General features: G+C 51.0%; 1 protein-coding gene across 1 annotated transcript; it reads left to right on the top strand.

Moving 5' to 3' along the window:
- Window positions 1-200: 200 nt before the first annotated feature.
- On the top strand, window positions 201-10,303 carry LOC140487794 (glutathione S-transferase theta-3-like). The gene is made up of 5 exons (XM_072587051.1): window positions 201-438; window positions 2,849-2,936; window positions 4,742-4,892; window positions 6,750-6,926; window positions 9,942-10,303. Exons 1-5 carry the CDS (start codon window positions 327-329, stop codon window positions 10,146-10,148), a joined length of 735 nt encoding a protein of 244 aa, XP_072443152.1. The 5' UTR covers window positions 201-326; the 3' UTR covers window positions 10,149-10,303.
- Window positions 10,304-15,465: the final 5,162 nt, after the last annotated feature.

Raw genomic sequence — 15,465 nt, 5'->3', positions numbered from 1 at the left:
GCGTGGCTAACCTGGGGGTGGGCAGGTCTCGGTGTGTGTGTGGGCGTGGCTAACCTGGAGGTGGGTGGGTCTCGGTGTGTGTGGGCGTGGCTAACCTGGGGGTGGGCAGGTCTCTGTGTGGGCGTGGCTAACCTGGGGGTGGGCAGGTCTCAGTGTGTGGGCGTGGCTAACCTGGGGGTGGGTGGGTCTCGGTGTGTGTGGGCGTGGCTAACCTGTGGGTGGTGCTCAGCTGGTGCTGTGTGGGTTAGTCCCGGGTAGACAGGGTGAACGGACTGGGCTCCCTTGGTCAGAGTGAGAACAGGCTGTGTCCCACATTCCCCACTGACATGGCCCTCCAGTTTTACGCTGACCTGGCGTCTCAGCCCTGTCGCTCCGTCTACCTGTTCATGAGGAACAACAACATTCCCTTTGAACTGAAGGAGGTGCGGCTGATTGCAGGTGAGGAGCTGGGAGAGAGCACACACTCACTCACACTCACACAGGGAGAGTGGGGGTGGGAGAGAGCACTCACTCACACTCACACAGGGAGAGTGGGGGAGGGAGAGAGCACACACTCACACACACTCACACAGGGAGAGTGAGGGAGGGAGAGAGCACACACTCACACACACTCACACAGGGAGAGTGGGGGAGGGAGAGAGCACTCACTCACACAGGGAGAGTGGGGGAGAGAGAGAGCACACACTCACACTCACACTCACACAGGGAGAGTGGGGGAGGGAGAGAGCACACACTCACACTCACACAGGGAGAGTGGGGGAGGGAGAGAGCACTCACTCACACACACTCACACAGGGAGAGTGGGGGAGGGAGAGAGCACACACTCACACACACTCACACAGGGAGAGTGGGGGAGGGAGAGAGCACTCACTCACACAGGGAGAGTGGGGGAGAGAGAGAGAGCACACACTCACACTCACACTCACACTCACACAGGGAGAGTGGGGGAGGGAGAGAGCACACACTCACACTCACACAGGGAGAGTGGGGGAGGGAGAGAGCACACACTCACACACACTCACACAGGGAGAGTGGGGGAGGGAGAGAGCACACACTCACACTCACACAGGGAGAGTGGGGGAGGGAGAGAGCACACACTCACACTCACACAGGGAGAGTGGGAGAGGGAGAGAGCACACACTCACACTCACACAGGGAGAGTGGGGGAGGGAGAGAGCACACACTCACACTCACACAGGGAGAGTGGGGGAGGGAGAGAGCACACACTCACACTCACATAGGGAGAGTGGGGTGGGAGAGAGCACACACTCACACTCACACTCACACAGGGAGAGTGGGGGAGGGAGAGAGCACACACTCACACTCACACTCACATAGGGAGAGTGGGGTGGGAGAGAGCACACACTCACACTCACACAGGGAGAGTGGGGGAGGGAGAGAGCACACACTCACACTCACACTCACATAGGGAGAGTGGGGTGGGAGAGAGCACACACTCACACTCACACTCACACAGGGAGAGTGGGGGAGGGAGAGAGCACACACACTCACACAAACACTCACACTCACACAGGGAGAGTGGGGGAGGGAGAGAGCACACACTCACACACACACAGGGAGAGTGGGGTGGGAGAGAGCACACACTCACACACACACTCACTCACACAGGGAGAGAGCACACACTCACACACACACTCACACACACACACACACAGGGAGAGTGGGGGAGGGAGAGAGCACACACTCACACTCACACTCACACAGGGAGAGTGGGGGAGAGAGAGAGCACACACTCACACTCACACAGGGAGAGTGGGGGAGAGAGAGAGCACACACTCACACTCACACAGGGAGAGTGGGGGAGGGAGAGAGCACACACTCACACTCACACAGGGAGAGTGGGGGAGGGAGAGAGCACACACTCACACACACTCACACACACACAGGGAGAGTGGGGGAGGGAGAGAGCACACACTCACACACACTCACACACAGGGAGAGTGGGGGAGGGAGAGAGCACACACTCACACTCACTCACACAGGGAGAGTGGGGGAGAGAGAGAGCACACACTCACACTCACACACACACACAGGGAGAGTGGGGGAGGGAGAGAGCACACACTCACACAGGGAGAGTGGGGGAGGGAGAGAGCACACAATCACACACACTCACACACACACAGGGAGAGTGGGGGAGGGAGAGAGCACACAATCACACACACTCACACACACACAGGGAGAGTGGGGGAGGGAGAGAGCACACACTCACACTCACACACACACACACACACTCACACACACTCACACAGGGAGAGTGGGGGAGGGAGAGAGCACACACTTACACTCACACAGGGAGAGTGGGGGAGAGAGAGAGCAGAGAGAGGGACTGAGAAACAGAGAGAGAGGGGGAGGGCTGATCCACAGAGAGAGAGGGAGAGAGAGAGGGAGAGATGTTGTGGAGGAGACAGTGTTGGACTGGGGTGGACAAAGTGAAAATCACACAACACCAGGTTCTAGTCCAACAGGAAGCTACTGCTTCCAGTTAAACCTGTTGGGCTATAACCTGGTGAAGTGTGATTTTTAACAGAGAGAGAGTGAAACCAGGCAGTGAGAGAAATCAGAGAGAGCCAGCGAGAGAGACAGAGAGAGCGGGAGAGTGGGGGTGGGGGAGATGGTCCAGTGAGGCAGTGTGTGTGAAACCAGAGCGATGGAAAACACAGTGAAAACCTGGAGTGAGAAATCTGAGAGAGATGATCCAGACAGTAAATGCAGAGAGAGAGTGACAGCAGGAGGGAGGTAACCACAGGAAGAGGGTTCGGGCTGGGCAGGCAGTGGGAGCTGGGGATTTCAGTGGGGAGCTGACTCATGGGGCTCTCTGTGTGTGCAGGAGAACAACATTCGGAGGAGTTTCGGAAAGTGAATCCCTTGGGAAAGGTGCCGGTGATAAAGGATGGAGACTTCACCCTGTGCGAGAGGTAAGGTAGTTGGTGTTGTCTCGACCCTGAGGTCAGGATGCCTGGAGATGGGGAGTGAGGTGTGTACTTGCTGCTGACTCTGGTTCGAAACACACTGACTTCCCCTGGGGACAGTGAAAGCTGTTCCCAAACTCTTTGACATGTCCCACTTTTCCTGAATCAAACTGACTCCACAGCAACAACATTCCCTGGATGGTCCCTGTGCAATGTCGGGCAGCAGGACTTGCATTTCTGTAGCACCTATCATTTCCCACAGTCCTACACACCCACATCTCACTTCCTGAAGCATCATCATACACAGCCATGTATTAGGAAATACTGCACATCAAATACTCCTCTGTTCCTTCCACTGAGCTGGGTACAAAGGGACGGTTTCACACACAGCAGCTCCAACAGTGCGGCACTTCCTCACTACGGACCCTCTGACAGTGCGGGGCTCCCTCAGCACTGACCCTCTGACAGTGCGGCACTCCCTCAGCACTGACCCTCTGACAGTGTGGGGCTCCCTCAGCACTGACCCTCTGACAGTGCGGGGCTCCCTCACTACGGACCCTCTGACAGTGTGGGGCTCCCTCAGCAATGACCCTCTGACAGTGCGGGGCTCCTTCACTACGGACCCTCTGACAGTGTGGCACTCCCTCAGCACTGACCCTCTGACAGTGCGGGGCTCCCTCACTATGGACCCTCTGACAGTGTGGCACTCCCTCAGCACTGACCCTCTGACAGTGCGGGGCTCCCTCAGCACTGACCCTCTGATAGTGTGGCACTCGTTCAGCACTGACCCTCTGACAGTGTGGGGCTCCCTCACTATGGACCCTCTGACAGTGTGGCACTCCCTCAGCACTGACCCTCTGACAGTGCGGGGATCCCTCACTATGGACCCTCTGACAGTGTGGCACTCCCTCAGCACTGACCCTCTGACAGTGCGGGGCTCCCTCAGCACTGACCCTCTGACAGTGCGGCACTCCCTCAGCACTGACCCTCCGACAGTGCGGCACTCCCTCAGCACTGACCCTCTGACAGTGCGGCACTCCCTCAGCACTGACCCTCTGACAGTGTGGCGCTCCCTCAGCACTGACCCTCTGACAGTGCGGGGCTCCCTCAGCACTGACCCTCTGACAGTGCGGCACTCCCTCAGCACTGACCGACTGTATGATTATTCCTGTTCCATGAATTGTGCTGTGGAGGAGTGATTGGTGCTGCTTCACGCAGAGGCTGATGTGGTGAGGAGAGAGTGTGTATTAGGAGAGAGACCGGGGAGGGGGGGGTGAGGGGAAGAGAGAGGGGCAAGGAGAGAGAGAAATGTGATTGAGAAGGCGAGGGTTATGAGGTGAAATTGTTGCATGTTGTTAAATGTGCACCGATGATTCAAATCTTCCCATTAAAGACTCCAGACTGGAAGGTGTATTTTCACAGCCCATGGAGCTGTTTTCCTGTAATCAGGACAATTCCATTAACAAAGTGCTTCCACCAAAAGGACGAGTCTGACCTTCCTCAAACTAGTTTTGTTGGTTGATTGATTTGACAAAGAATCCTTTGGCATAATATGTCCCAAAATCCCAGTTGGGAGGTTTCCAAAATTCCTGAGTGTGGTGGAAAACAGATTCGAGAACAATGACATCAGGATGTGAATGGGAGGGAGGGACAGGGTACAAACTGTGTGGGTGACCTGAGAGAAGCTGAACACAGGGACTCCGAGATACTGGGAAATACATTGGGGATTTCAGCCCCAGGGAGTTGGGGTCAAGGACCAGAGGGAGATGTTGGTGAAGGATGACTGTCTCCCTTCCTTCTGTCTCTCACAGTGTGGCGATTCTCAAATACCTGGCGTGTAAATACAAGACCCCTGACCACTGGTACCCAGCGGCCCTCCAGAGACGTGCCCGAGTGGACGAGTATCTGGCCTGGCAGCACACAGCTCTGAGACCATTATCTGGGAAAATCTTCATGATGAAGGTGAGAGATTCCCAATATTCTGTTTTTGTATCAAGCAACGAGTGCTTGTGAAAGCTGAGATGAAATATCCCGTTAGGTGTGATCCCACCTTAGGGCAGGACTTGCTGTCCAATGTGGAGAGTATTAATACTGACAACCAAATAGAGAGAATGGGCCCAGCTTCTCATGGAGTGGGGTTATATACTTCATAGGAACCCACATGTATTTCAACACAAACTCCCATACTCTGCAAGCCACTCGGGTATTTGGGCTCTTTATCATCTTTAGAATATCGCTGAGGCTTTTTCTTTGAATAATTAACCTTTGTGTTAATAACTTCCTCCATGGAAACGCTGCAGCCAATCAGAGTTGACTTGCCCACCATCCGTGGCGTATGAATTGATTGCCCATTTACAATGTGGCATTCTTGTGTTAGTCCTGACAACAGGCAGGGCAAGAGGAAACCATTTTGAATCATCCTTTCAGCAAGGGACAAGGTCAGCGAGAGAGGGAGAGGGAGAGGAGGGGTGGGGAGAGAGAGGGAGAGGGAGAGGGAGAGGGAGAGGGAGAGGGAGAGGGAGAGGGAGAGGGAGAGGGGGGGAGAGAGAGAGGGAGAGGGAGAGGGGGAGAGAGGGAGAGGGGGAGAGAGAGAGAGAGGGAGAGAGAGGGAGAGGGAGGAGAGGTGGGGAGAGAGAGAGAGAGGGAGGGAGAGGGAGAGGAGGGGTGGGGAGGGAGGGGGAGAGGGAGAGGAGAGGTGGGGGGAGAGAGAGAGAGGGAGACATCTTGTTCCCATCTCTGAGTGCTGGGGCAGTGTACCTTCAATGGGTTGTGTGTGTGACTGAGGGTTAGTATCCCTCGTCAGTCCTGGGATAATGCTTGGTGAGTGGTGAGTGATGACTGAGGTTAATCAAGTTGAGTAATCAGAGATTGCTCACACACCTTTGACTGAAGCATCACAATAACCGGTTCCACAAGTCTCTCTCACTCTCTCGTTTTCTCTTGGTCACATTCCCACTCTCTCACTCTCTGCCTCCAGAGCGGTTCGAATATCCCATTGCTCCCTGAGCCCGGGGCGGTCTCCCTGGAGAAAACGTGCCTTGTTTCTTGTTGCTCAGGAGAAATGACAAAACCTCCTGGGAGTTGTTTCTGTTTACAAAGATCTTCAGTTACAGGAATAGTGCGACCTTTTATTAACAGCAAAACATCCACACGCAAACGCACATGCACACGCTCGCACATGCACATGCACACGCTCACGCACACACATTCACACACAAACATACATTCCCACGCACACACGATCACACACAAACACACATTGACACATGCTCACACACGCACACACTCACACACACCCTCTTTGTGTGTGTCTCTCTCTCTTTCTCACACACAACCGTCACTCTCTCACTCTCTCACATAATCTTTCTCACACATAGACTCCCTCTCTCATTTTCTCTCTCTCTCTCTCACACACACACTCTGTCTCACACACACACACAAACACACTAACACACTCTGTCTCACACACACACACATTCTCTCTGTCACACACACACACACACACAATCTCCACAGCCCGGGGCCTTGTGTATGAGGCCTCCCCATGTTGCCTGTGCTGGAACAGGACTGGGTGCTGGCTGAGGGGGTGTCAGCAACAGGAGAACTCAGTTACAGGAATAGTGCTACCGTTCATTAACAGCAAAACATCCACACACAAACACACACGCACAAACGCAGCCTGTGTGTCTGAACGGTCAGTCATTGGCAGGCTGTGGGGCTGACTACGCCCTCGGCCTACTCCTCAGGCCTGGTCTGAAGTAACAGTCTCTGATCCTGGGCTGTGATTTCTGATTTTCTGTCTGGTTCTTGGGTCTGCAGGGTTTATTCCCAGTCATGATGGGAGCACCATGTCCTGAAGACAAGATGGCGGAGGCCCAGGATGAACTGGCCCAAGCCCTGAAGAGTTTCCAAGAGAAGTTCCTTCAGGAGAGGCCGTACATTGCTGGCTCGGAGATCTCCCTGGCTGACCTGGTCGCCATTGTTGAACTCATGCAGGTGAGTGTCCCTGACAGAGTTGGGGGGGTGTGGTGGGGGTGGGGGGGGGGGAGGTAGTGACAAATATTCTGGCATGAGGAGGAGGAGGAGGCCTTTTCACCTGTTTGTGCGAGCCCTTCAATAGGAGCTGTTTGATCTCTGGATCCTTCTCGGCTCTCCAGCGATCCAGTCGTTCTGAAACGGTTACAATCTCGAGCTCAGTGACACCCCCCCCACCTTCCTCCACTCCCCCCCTCCCCCCACTCCCACTCTCACTTTGTGGTGAAGTGTCCATGTTATCCAGGTATCTCCTGCTGTCCCAAACTACAGCGTTCCTATGAAATGGAGTAAAGTGAAGCAACTTTATTTTATCAGGGAAAGCTCTCGCCTTTTGTTGTAAAAGCAAAATTCCCCTTTGGATTTCTTTCGGTGAGCAAAACCAGGTCCGCATGTGGGTCTTTGATTAAAGCAAAGTGACACAGAGTGAACGTTTGAAAAGTGGGCGATACCTGTACAACGCACCACCACAAAGTGAGAGTGGGGGAGGGGCGGGGGGTGGGGGGTGGGGGAGGGGGAAGCGGGAGGGGGGGGGTGGTCACTGAGCTCGAGATCGTAACCGTTTCCGAACAACTGGATCGCTGGAGAGCCGAGAAGGATCCAGAGATCAAACAGCTCCCATTGAAGGGCATCCTTGGGATCATTAGATATCGGAGCAGGGATGGGCCATTCAGCCCATCGAATCTGCTCCACCATTCAATGGGATCATGGGTAATCGGATAATCCTACCATTGCCAACTTTCCTGACTTGCCCCATCACCACCGATTCCCATATTGATTAAAATCGGTCTCTCCCATCCCTGAGTGTACTCCACGACCCAGTCTCAATAGCACTCTACAGGAAAGACCTTCACTGATTCACTCCCCTCTGAGTAAAGAAATTCCTCTTCATCTCTGTCTTAAATGGACAACCCCAAATTCTGAGGACAAACTGAGGCCTGCAGATGTTGGAGATCCGAGTCGAGAATGTGGTGCTGGAAAAGGACAGCAGGTCAGGCAGCATCCCAGGAGCAGGAGAATCGACGTTTCAGGCAAAAACCCTTCATCAGGAAGGCTTCCTGATTCCTGAAGAAGGGCTTATGCCCAAAACGTTGATTCTCCTGCTCCTCGAATCCTGATTCCTGATTCCTGCTGTGCTTTTCCAGCATCCCACTATCAACCCCAAATCCTGAGATTATACCTTCTGGTCCTAGGCTCGGCCACAAGGGGAAACAATATTTCACAAACCAGCCAGGCCCTGGGTATAAAATGGCAACCTCCAGGACGGTGCTCCTTGGTATGATCACCACAGGGATCGATGTTTGTTCCCCATTCACCATTCCCATGGACAGGGTTTGGAAGATTAAACAAGAGAAGTGTACATTCCTGTGGGATAAAGGGGGTGGGGGACATTTCCAGGATTGCAAGCTGGAACGAATGGAGTGCTGCAGGGATCAGTTCCAAGGCCCCAGTTATTTAGAGTACAGATTAAATGATCAAAAACGGAATACCCTGCAGCCAAGTGAGTGACACGGTGACTCAGTGGTTAGCACTGCTCCCTCACAGCACCAGGGACCTGGGTTCGATTCCAGCCTCAGGCGACTGTCTGTACACGGGGAGTTTGCACATTCTCCCTGTGTCTGAGTGGGTTTCCTCCCATAGTCCAAAGACGTGCAGTTCAGGTGAATTGGCCATGCTAAATTGTCCATTGGATCCAGTGATATACAGGCTGGGTGGATTACTGAGGGGAGTCGAGGATTATGGGTGATGGAAGACCAATCTCAGCAGTTCGTGGGTCACGTGACCATGAGGTGGAGCACTGCGCACACATTCAAACTGACTTTGGACCTGAAACATTCACTCGGACTTTTCTCCACAGATGCTGCCACACCTGCTGAGCTTTTCCTGCAATTTCTGGTTTAGTTTCTGATTTACAGCATCCACAATTCTTTCAGTTTTGGTTCAAACTGTGAGTGTGTCTGTGTGAGTGTGTCTGTGTGAGTGTGTCTGTGTGAGTGTGTCTGTGTGAGTGTGTCTGTGTGAGTGCGTCTGTGTGAGGGCGTCTGTGTGAGGGCGTCTGTGTGAGGGCGTCTGTGTGAGGGCGTCTGTGTGAGGGCGTCTGTGTGAGGGCGTCTGTGTGAGGGCGTCTGTGTGAGGGCGTCTGTGTGTCTGTGAGTTTGTGTGTCTGTGTGAATGTGTCTGTGATTGTGTCTGTCTGTGAGAGTGTGTCTGTCTATGAGAGTGTGTGTGTGTGTGTGATTGTGTCTGTGCATCTATGTGAGTGTGTGTGAATGTCTGTGGGTGTGTGTCTGTGTCTCTGGGTGTATGTCTGTGGCTCTGTCTGAGTGTCTGTGTCTCTCTATGTCTGTGTCTCTATCTCTGTGTGTGTATGTGTCTCTGGGTGTATGTCTGTGGCTCTGTCTGAGTGTCTGTGTCTCTCTATGTCTGTGTCTCTATCTCTGTGTGTGTATGTGTCTCTGTGTGTGTGTGTGTGTGTGTGTGTGTCTGTCTGTGTGTGTGTCTGTCTGTGTGTGTGTGTGTCTCAGTCTGTGTGTGTCTCAGTCTGTGTGTGTCTCAGTCTGTGTGTGTCTCTGTGTGTGTGTGTGTCTGTGTGTGTGTGTGTGTGTGTGTCTCTGTGTGAGTGTCTGTGTCTCTGTCTCTGTGTGTGTGTGTCTCTGTGTGTGTGTGTGTGTCTGTGTGTGTGTGTGTCTGTGTGTGTGTGTGTCTGTGTGTGTGAGTGTCTGTGTGTGTGTGTGTCTCTGTGTGTGTGTGTGTCTCTGTGTGTGTGTGTGTGTGTGTGTCTGTGTGTGTGTGTGTCTGTGTGTGTGTCTGTCACTGTGCGTGTGTGTCTCTGTCTCTGGATAACCATGGATGTTGGGCTCTGTGTGATCCGATGCCCAGTGGGAAGTGGGTGAATGATGGTCTGGTTTGTTTCGGTGTCTTCCTGCCCCATGGTGGTCCCTACCCTGTACTCACTGACTCCTCTTCCTGTCCCTGCAGCCCCTCGGTGTTGGCTATGACCCATTGGAAGGTTCGCCCGCACTCACCGCTTGGCGTGATCGAGTGAAGACGGCAGTCGGCAGAGATTTATTCGATAAGACCCATGAAGGGGTCCTCACAGCCCTGGATACGCTCAAGTCTCTGTCCCAGGGCCCGCCTGAAACCCAGGCAGCTTTCAAAACCAACTTCATGAAGTACTTAAAGTAAAATGGCAAAGAGTTCACAACACAGACCCCAACTCTCACCCTCACAGTGCAGTAAAACTACTGATTCCACCGACATCCTTCTCATCCTGAACAGCCACATCAATCTGCTCTCATCCTATGGATAATAGAGAATAAAGATCCAACTAAACCTGGTCATCACATGGTTCCTTACTGACTTCTTCCAACTTCAGTCACGGAGAATGTTATGCACCCCGATATCAACGAGGGGAACAACAGTGTAAAGGTTGAAGGGAAAGGTTTCCTCCAGTGTGTCAATGGAACATTGGGTTCCCAGGTCATGACCCAGGAAGCAGTATCAAATCAGGCTCTTGGGAATTAAACAGACCAAGGGAAGCAGGTGTCCCATTTCGGAAAGGGGGAGGGGTGTGATGGGACCGTTTGGGGAAGAGCGATCAGAATATTAATGTTCCAGTTGTCATGGGGCAAGCCTTTACCAAACCCAGTGCCACGTTTCCAAGTTCCCAAGGTCACCTTCCTGTCCGGCCCTGATTGTACAGGCAGGGTCTAGGATAGACTGCCCATCCTTCCCCTGGTTGACACCCTCAAGTGTCCATCTCTCAGTTGGCGGTAATTTTGAGGTGGCTGGGTGGAGTTGGGGATGGTCACCCCTGTTCAAAGCTTCAGGTGGGTGAGGGGATACTGTCCTGAAGGACCTTCCTGCCAAATTAGGCAGCCCCTTCCCACTAAAACCCTCCCCCTGTAGATTAGTCTGACGCCACCAGGCTCTCTATCCAAACCCCAATTTCCTCAGCACCACCCCTCTATCACGTACCCTGCACCGACTTTATCTTGGACTCCAGGATCTAGGATCTGGGGACTGGGTGTAGTCCCCAGATTGTTGTTCATTGCTGGGACGACAGAGCTGTGATTGGCTGGATTGAGCTGGATCTTCCATCTGACCAAGGGACAGAATCCTCCCGCCTCCATCCAATTACAGCTTCCATCAAATGTGACTGGTGCAGGAAACGTGTTCCCCATCAGATCCTGCCCATGGGTCAGGAGTACAGTCAGGAGTGAAACAATGCAATGGGGGGGGGGGTGGGGGGGGAGGAATGGTTTCAGTGAGCTTTGAAATTAGCTGGGTTTGAGAAGATTTGTAACTCAGGTTGAGGTTTTGGATGTAGGTTTGCTCACTGAGCTGGATGGTTCATTTCCAGACGTTTCGTCACCATACTAGGTAACATCTTCAATGGGCCTCAGGCGAAGCAATGCTGAAAATTCCTGCTTTCTATTTATATGTTTGGAAATGACATCACCAACCCAAAGAAACCCAAACATATGAACAGAAAGCATTGCTTCACCTGAGGCCCACTGAAGATGTTACCTCGTAGGGTGATGAAACATCTGGAAATGAACCTTCCAGCTCACCGAGCTTTGGAATCTCAGATCGGGAAATGAAGTTGGAAACTAGCAGTGAGATACTTTCCAAAACTAAGAGCATTTCCATGCAAAGGACACATTCCCATGAGGGAAGAAGATCACAATTTGAAGTTTGAGGTTGTTGGGCGAGACTGAAATACTGGCTCAGAATTCCAGCTTCAGGATGATGCTGTGGAAACCAAGATGCTGCCAATAAAACAGGGACTGGATTGTGAATGGTGAGCCACGGGGGGAGCAGTGTGAGTGGGTTGCACGAGCTTTCACACTGGGCAGTGCTATTGACCAGTCTCACAGGCTGGTTCGATGCCAATATTTGCCCGTGTGTGTGTGAGAAACAAAGCTCACAATATAATAAATTTCAGTCCGAGTCAAATTCTAAATCAGCGGATTTTATAGAAACGTTCTTGCAAGACAGGGTTACTAGCAAGTAGCCACCCCGATCCAGAAATTAGAGTCAAAGATTCATAGAGATGTACAACAAGGAAACAGACCCTTCGGTCCAACCCGTCCATGCCGACCAGATATCCCAACCCAATCTAGTCCCAGCTGCCAGCACCTGGCCCATTTCCCTCCAAACCCTTCCTATTCATATACCCATCCAAATGCCTCTTAAATGTTGCAATAGTACCAGCCTCCATCACTTCCTCTGGCAGCTCGTTCCATACACAACATCCTTGTAAATCTTTTCTGAACCCTTTCAAGTTTCACAACATCTTTCCGATAGGAAGGAGACCAAAATTCCATTCAATATTCCAACAGTGGCCTAACCAATGTCCTGTAGAGCCGCATCATGCCCTCCCAACTCCTGTACTCAATACTCTGACCAATAAAGGAAAGCATACCAAACGCCGCCTTCACTATCCTATTTACCTGTGACTCCAATTTCAAGGAGCTATGAACCTGCACTCCAAGGTCTCTTTGTTCAGCAACACTCCCTAGGACCTTACCATTAAGTGTATATGTCCTGCTAAGATTTGCTTTCCGAAAATGCAGCACCTTACATTTATCTGAATTAAACTCCATCTGCCACGTCTCAGCCCATTGGCCCATCTGGTCCAGATCCTGTTGTAATCTGAGGTAACCCTCTTCGCTGTCCACTACACCTCCAATTTATGGTGTTATCTGCAAACTTACTAACTGTACCTCTTATGCTCGCATCCAAATCATTTATGTAAATGACAAAAAGTAGTGGACCCAGCACCGATCTTTGTGGCACTCCACTATTCACAGGCCTCCAGTCTGAAAAACAACCCTCCACCACCATCCTCTGTCTTCTACCTTTGAGCCAGTTCTGTATCCAAATGGCTAGTTCTCCCTGTATTCCATGAGATCTAACCTTGCTAATCAGTCTCCCATGGGGAACCTTGTTGAACGTCTTACTGAAGTCCATATAGATCACATCTACTGCTCTGCCCTCATCAATCCTCTTTGTTACTTCTTCAAAAATCTCAATCAAGTTTGTGAGACATGATTTCCCACACACAAAGCCATGTTGACTATCCCTAATCAGTCCTTGCCTTTCCAAATACATGTACATCCTGTCCCTCAGGATTCCCTCCAACAACTTGCCCACCACCGAGGTCAGGCTCACTGGTCTGTAGTTCCCTGACTTGCCTTTACCACCCTTCTTAAACAGTGGCACCACATTTGCCAACCTCCAGTCTTCCGGCACCTCACCTGTGACTATCGATTATACACATATCTCAGCAAGAGGCCCAGCAATCACTTCTCTAGCTTCCCACAGAGTTCTCGGGTACACCTGATCAGGTCCTGGGGATTTATCCACCTTTAACTGTTTCAAGACATCCAGCACTTCCTCCTCTGTAATCTGGACATTTTTCAAGATGTCACCATCTATTTCCCTACAGTCCATATCTTCCATATCCTTTTCCACAGTAAATACTGATGCAAAATATTCATTTAGTATCTCCCCCATTTTCTGTGGCTCTACAAAAAGGCTGCCTTGCTGATCTTTGAGGGGCCCTATTCTCTCCCTAGTTACCCTTTTGTCCTTAAATGTATTTGTAAAAACCCTTTGGATTCTCCTTAACTCTATTTCCCAAACCTATCTCATATCCCCGTTTTGCCCTCCTGATTTCCCTCTTAAGTATACTCCTACTTTCTTTATACTCTTCTAAGGATTCACTCGATCTATCCTGTCTATACCCGACATATGCTTCCTTCTTTTTCTTAACCCAAACCCTCAATTTCTTTACTCATCCAGCATTCCCTATACCTACCAGCCTTCCCTTTCACCCTGACAGGAATATACTTTCTCTGGATTCTTGTTATCTCATTTCTAAAGGCTTCCCATTTTCCAGCCGTCCCTTTACCTGTGAACATCTGCCTCCAATCAGCTTCTGAAAGTTCTTGCCTAATACCGTCAAAATTGGCATTTCTCCAATTTAGAATTCCAACTTTTAGATCTGGTCTATCCTTTTCCATCACTATTTTAAAATGAATAGAATTATGGTCGCTGGTCCCAAAGTGCTCCCCCACTGACACCTCAGTCACCTGCCCTGCCTTATTTCCCAAGAGTAGGTCAGGTTTTGCACCTTCTCTTGTAGGTACATCCACATACTGAATCGGAAAACTGTCTTGTTACGCACTTAAGAAATTCTTCTCCCTCTAAACCTTTAACACTATGGCAGTCCCAGTCGATGTTTGGAAAGTTAAAATCCCCTACCATAACTACCCTATTATTCTTACAGACAGCTGAGATCTCCTTACAAGTTTGTTTCTCAATTTCCCTCTGACTATTGGAGGGGGGGGGTCTATAATACAATCCCAATAAGGTGATCATCCCTTTCTTATTTCTCAGTTCCACCCAAATAACTTCCCTGGATGTATTTCTGGGAATATCCTACCTCAGCACAGCTGTAATGCTATCCCTTATCAAAAATGCCACTCCCCCCCTTCTCTCTTGCCTCCTTTTCTATCCTTCCTGTATCATTTGTATCCTGGAACATTAAGCTGCCAGTCCTGCCCATCCCTGAGCCATGTTTCTGTAATTGCTATGATATCCCAGTCCCATGTTCCTAACCATACCCTGAGTCCATCTGCCTTCCCTGTTAGGCCCCTTTCATTGAAATAAATGCAGTTTAATTTATTAGGCCTACCTTGTCCCTGCCTGCCCTGACTGTTTGACTCACTTCTGTTCTCAGATGTACCAGTCTCAGATTGATCTCTTTCCTCACTATCTCCCTGGGTCCCACCCCCACCCACCTTACTAGTTTAAATCCACCCGAGCAGTTCTAGCAAATTTCCCTGCCAGTATATTAGTCCCCTTCCAATTTAGGTGCAATCCGTCCTTCTTGTGCAGGTCACTTCTACCCCAAAAGAGATTCCAATGATCCAAAAATGTGAATCCTTCTCCCATACACCAGCTCCTCAGCCATGCATTCATCTGCTCTGTTCTCCTATTCCTGCCCTCACTAACCCGTAGCACTGGGAGTAATCCAGATATTACTACCCTTGAGGATCTCCTTTTTAAATTTCTGCTGAACTCTCTGTAATCTCCCTTCAGAGTCTAAACCTTTTCCCTTCCATTGTCGTTGGTTCCAATGTGGACAATGACCTCCTGCTGACCCCTCTCCCCCGTGAGAACATTCTGCACCCTCTCTGAGACATCCTTGATCCTAGCACCAGGGAAACAACACACCATTCTGATTTTTCTCTGCTGGCCACAGGAACATCTGTCTGTACCTCGGACTACAGAATCCCCTAACACAATTGATCTCTTGGAAGCTGACGTACCCCTCGTTGTATTTGAGCCAGTCTCAACACCAGAAACTTGGCTGTTTGTGCTACATTCCCCTGAGAATCCATCAATCCCTACATTTTCCAAAACAGCATACCTGTTTGAAATGGGTGTATCCACAAAAGACTCCTGCTCTAGTTTAGATTAGATTAGATTA

This window comes from Chiloscyllium punctatum, chromosome 17, assembly GCF_047496795.1.
Source record: "Chiloscyllium punctatum isolate Juve2018m chromosome 17, sChiPun1.3, whole genome shotgun sequence".
NCBI classification, from domain to species: Eukaryota; Metazoa; Chordata; class Chondrichthyes; order Orectolobiformes; family Hemiscylliidae; genus Chiloscyllium; species Chiloscyllium punctatum.
This window is presented reverse-complemented; position numbering and strand designations above follow the sequence as displayed.

What these genes read in the sequence shown, in the direction of transcription:
- LOC140487794 (XM_072587051.1), top strand. Translation starts at nt 327, where the DNA reads ATGGCCCTCCAGTTTTACGCTGACCTGGCGTCTCAGCCCTGTCGCTCC. An exon ending in GGAGGTGCGGCTGATTGCAG is followed by an intron (nt 439 to 2,848) that starts GTGAGGAGCTGG and finishes CTGTGTGTGCAG; the next exon opens with GAGAACAACATTCGGAGGAG. An exon ending in GACTTCACCCTGTGCGAGAG is followed by an intron (nt 2,937 to 4,741) that starts GTAAGGTAGTTG and finishes TGTCTCTCACAG; the next exon opens with TGTGGCGATTCTCAAATACC.